The following is a 4,380-nucleotide window of genomic DNA, read 5'->3' on the forward strand; positions in this document are numbered from 1 at the left end:
TGGCAGTGCTGTCCTATTTCCTGGCAGTTGCAGGAAACAGAACCATTCTGATTACTGGCAATGGCAGAGGCCACTCTTTTGGGTTCTGGATAACTCTGGGATCAGTGCCCAGCTCAGCACAGGAATAAAGAAGATACCCAGCTGAAGTCTCACGCTGCCACAGGGTCTGGACAGGTTTCTCCAGAGCCTCTGAAAGAAAATTGGGCTGCCCACCCCATTCTCTTACAACCTGCTCTGCACTCATCCCTGAAGGCACACACACAGTCTATACTATATGCTCTGACATACACATGAACCTTCTCAGAAATACGAATACATGCTTATGAGAAGCCCTCAACCAGTGCTCCCTCCCTCACAAATGTTCCAGACACCCGCATCTGAGTGCCCAGGCATACAGACATTCTGGGAGGCTGAGACAGACAGCCGACGTCCCTCCAGGGAGCCTGGCGCATGTGATTTTCAGACAAGGCAGAAGTTACTGCCTCCTCCTCCAATATTAAGGAACAGCTTCTTGGCAGTAGTCCCCAGCCCCCGTCCTAATCCTGAGGTTGGCTCGAGCTGCTCAGAAGAGCTACTTTCAGGGTTCTGATGGTAACCAGGGGGAGCTATACAGGCTCACCTGTGGCTTATCTGACCCTCAATCCATTTTTTCACCCCCAGCAGGCCTGGCATTAAACACAACACAGGAGTAGTGACAGGGCTGAAAAAGCAGGTCCACTTTATTTACAATGATCAGTGACACATAGATCTTTGGGCTTTTTGTGGTCTCCCGAAGACACCTGGGCGGGGCGGGGGGCCCACTCCCTTGGTTGGGTTATCACACCCTCCTTCCTCATCCTGCTGGGAGAATCCCTGCTGTCAGGACCCACGTGCTGTGAGTAGCCTCGACTTGGGAGTATCTCTGCTGTGTCTACTTTCTAGGTAGTCAGTGTCCCCAAGCACCTGCCAAAGGTTGTCCTTACCTCCTTTGGAAGCCCCATCTTGGTCCTGGTTTCGGGGCACCTAGGAGGGGACCACATACGTCCGTCTGCAGAGATGGGACGGGCAAGGAATCCCACGGGGGTGCCTGGGCAGAGGCGTGGGCAGTGGCCTGGTGCAGGGCTGTTACCTGGCCTAACCTGTTGTTTGAATGTCGGTGGGACTGTCTCAGTGTTCTCCAGAGGCAGAGCAGTGAAGTCCCAGGAGTCCTCCAAGGCGTAGAGAGGCGAGGCTTGGGCCTGCGAATTCCTCCGTGTGTATGGCAGTAGACTCTGCCCACCACTGGCCCAGCCCCAATTCTCCCAGACCGCTAGATTCTTCCCCTACACGAATGCCTCTCCAGGGTCATTTATTTTTTTTTCCATAGGGAAGAAAGCTAGAGGGGCCAAGGGCAGGGTCACTGCCTCCACCCTGCCCAGGGTCCAAACCCACCCTCCTGATTTCTGGAAAAATCCTCCCTTGAGAGGATGTTTTGGGAGGGAATGAGGAGGTCTGTGGGCAAAGAGACTGGGTGTAAAGCATAGGGGGCGGGTCCACAATGGCAGGCCCGGGAAACTCCGGGTGTGGGGAGAGATGAACACCTCCCAATAACGAAGGGCGTATCAGGCATCACCCTGAGCCAAAATGAGGTGGCGGGGAGGACAACACGGAGACCACGGGGGAGACACGGGCCGGGGGCCGGGGCAGCCGAAGAGGGCATGGCCGGGGTTGGAGGCTGTGAGTCTGGCGGGCCGGGCCTGGGGCCTCGAGTCCTGTCCTTCGGCTCTCAGCGCGCCTGGCCCGCCCGCTCCCTGGGGCCGGTCTTCCAGCGGCGGGGCTGAGCTGGCGGTGGGGGTGCCGGGACGCCCCGCAGGCTGCACGTCCTCAGCTCCCGGGCCAGGCTGAGCACCTCCGGCCGCTCATGCTGGGGGGCTCCTCCCTCTCGCTCCTCCGCGTCGTCCTCCTCCTCCTCTTCTTCTTCGTCCTCCTCCTGGATGCTGCTGAGGCGCGGCGCCCCGCGGCTGCGCTCGCTCGGCGGCGGCCGGTAGGCGCACTTGGCATTGAGCAGGCGGCGCAGCGGGGCGCGGGGCACCGAGGCGGCGGCGCCCCCCGCACGGAGATGCTGCTGGCGCACGTGGCGCGCATCGCTCTGGCGCTGCAGTCGCTTGAAGTCGCTGAAGGCCGCCAGCGCGGTCTGGCGGAGCAGGCGGGCCAGGGCGCGCGCCTTGTGCGCCCGCGCCAGCAGCACAGCGTGGCAGCGCAGCACCACGGCCTTGTGGCGCGCCTGGTGGCGGTAGACCCAGGCGAAGACGCGCGGGTGGCGCCCGTCCGCCGTGCAGTAGGTGATGCGCGGCAGCAGGTAGGCGTGCGCCGGCCTGCGGCCCCCAGAACCCCCGGCGGCGCCGCGCTCACACGGCTGCATGCGGATGCCGTGCGGCCCCAGCGTCAGCTTCATCTTGGTGCCCCCGCCCGGCCCGCAGCGAGCCCAGATCTTGCCCACGGCGTCGTCGGTGCAGCCGTCGCCCTTGGCGTGCAGGGTGACGGCGTTGCCCAGGTACCACACGGTGTAGGTCGGGTCCTCCTTGTTGAGCTCCACTTTCTGGCGCCGGCTGCGGAACACGCGGCCCAGGCGCTCCAGCGGCCAGTCGGGCAGCAGGTCCGGGCAGGAGCGCAGGAAGCTGGAGAGCAGCGACGTGTAGGCGAGCCCCGGACTCAGGCTTTTCGCCTTGCACTTGGCCTCGTCCTCCACCAGCACGAATTTGTTACGTCTCCAGGGCAGCATCGCGGCGGCGGCCAAAAGGGCTGGGGGCGCGGGGAGCTCACCCGCGTCCTGTCAGGAGGCCGGGGGAGGGAAGGCGCCCAGAAGTCCACCGCCCTGGAGTCGCGAGAAGCCGGGCAGCGCCGGAGACAGTCGGTGCCCGGAGATGCCCACTGCCAGGCAGGGCAAGCTTCGCAGATGCCCGGTGCCCAGCCGGGCCGGCAGCCGAGGTGCCGGACGGCGGCCGAGTGGCTGGGAACAGCTTTTCCCGGGAGTGGCTCCAGCCGTCTGGGAAGCGAGGAGGGGCCGGGGCTAGGGGTGGCCTGGGCTGGACGCCCCCCAGGCCCAAACAGTGGGATTTCCGCCGTCCCTGCCGCCGCAATTTGGGTCGCCGGAGCCTCTGGCGGCTGCTCGGTGGGGCAGACCGAGAGCGCGGCTGCGGTGGGGACTCCTTCAGGCGTCGCGGCTCCACCTCCCCCGGCTGCCTACATCACCGGGCGGGACCGCTAGCTCTCTTGTCCCCTCCCCTTGCCCTCTTCTCCCCTCCCCCGCGCAGGCTCGCGCTGCCCGGGACCCTGCACAGGCGCGGTGGAACGGGTTTAATCATTATTAGTGGAGGGGTGGGGGTAGAGAGGACTGTTAAGTACTAGGAATCCCCTGAAATATACAGGAGGGCTTTGTCTATGCTAATTTATTTGGCCTCGCTACTGGCCTCCAAGCTCTCCTTGGCGCATTCGGGAACCCCCGCACCCCAAGATTCCTGCTGTCCCTCACCCACAGCGTGCCATTACCCCTATCCCTGGGAGTGGGAGTTAGGGTGGGTTCCTGAAGGGGCCGGCCTGGCGCACTTTGCCTGGTCTGCACAGCACAAAGCCAGCTGAAGTGGCCGAGCAGTGCAGTGGAAAAGTACTGTCGCTTGGTGAAGCTTTCTCCCAGGTTCCTCCAAGGTCGTGGGCTAGACCGCTGGGCCTGAGCTGAGAGACCTGGCCACTGCTCCAGTGGCTGGCAGTGCCCCTCGCCTGGCCTGAAGCAGGGAGGGTACTCTTTGAGGGTGGGGGAAACTTTCAGAACAGAGTCTGTAGTAATTGCAGTTGAAAAGCTCCTTCTGGCTAAAGGGCAGCCTCTGGGCTCTGTGAAGATGAAATCAGCTCCTGTTTGTGAATTCCTGTGAGTTCCCAGGGGTTTAGCATTCATTATCTCATTTAATTCGTGGAACAAGTCCAGGCTCAGTTAAATGACTGGCCCAAGGTCTCCAGGCTGATAGGAAGTAAAACTAGGGCTTTACTCAGGCCTGGGTGACCCAGGGGCTGCCCCTAACCATCCATCCTCCCCCGGGACCTCCTAATGAGAAGTGGTGAGCACCTACTAGGGAGGAAGTTCTGGTATTCTGAGAGACAGTTGTTCATGGGTGTGGGGACACAGCTCCCTCTTTCAAGATTGATTAAGCCACAAGCTCCCTAGAACTCTGGGACTGCGCTCATATGGGCCCAGGAGTCTTGTTGGCTTGGGCTCTCACAGAGCCAACACTCAAGCTCTTTCCTTGGCTTCTGAACAGGTCATCTGGGGTGGTGTCCAGTCAGGAGTGAACCCAGGTCTGGGCTGGAGCTGAATTGAGAGCTTGGGCTGGGCCAAGCCAAACCACATGACCTCCAAGAGTGGGAGCA

General features: G+C 61.9%; 1 protein-coding gene across 1 annotated transcript; it reads right to left on the reverse strand.

Moving 5' to 3' along the window:
* Positions 1-689: 689 nt before the first annotated feature.
* FAM43B (family with sequence similarity 43 member B) lies at positions 690-3,233 on the reverse strand. The gene has a single exon (XM_007980211.3). It carries the CDS (start codon positions 2,738-2,740, stop codon positions 1,745-1,747), a length of 996 nt encoding a protein of 331 aa, XP_007978402.2. The 5' UTR covers positions 2,741-3,233; the 3' UTR covers positions 690-1,744.
* Positions 3,234-4,380: the final 1,147 nt, after the last annotated feature.

The sequence above is a fragment of the Chlorocebus sabaeus genome, chromosome 20 (genome assembly GCF_047675955.1).
Source record: "Chlorocebus sabaeus isolate Y175 chromosome 20, mChlSab1.0.hap1, whole genome shotgun sequence".
NCBI classification, from domain to species: Eukaryota; Metazoa; Chordata; class Mammalia; order Primates; family Cercopithecidae; genus Chlorocebus; species Chlorocebus sabaeus.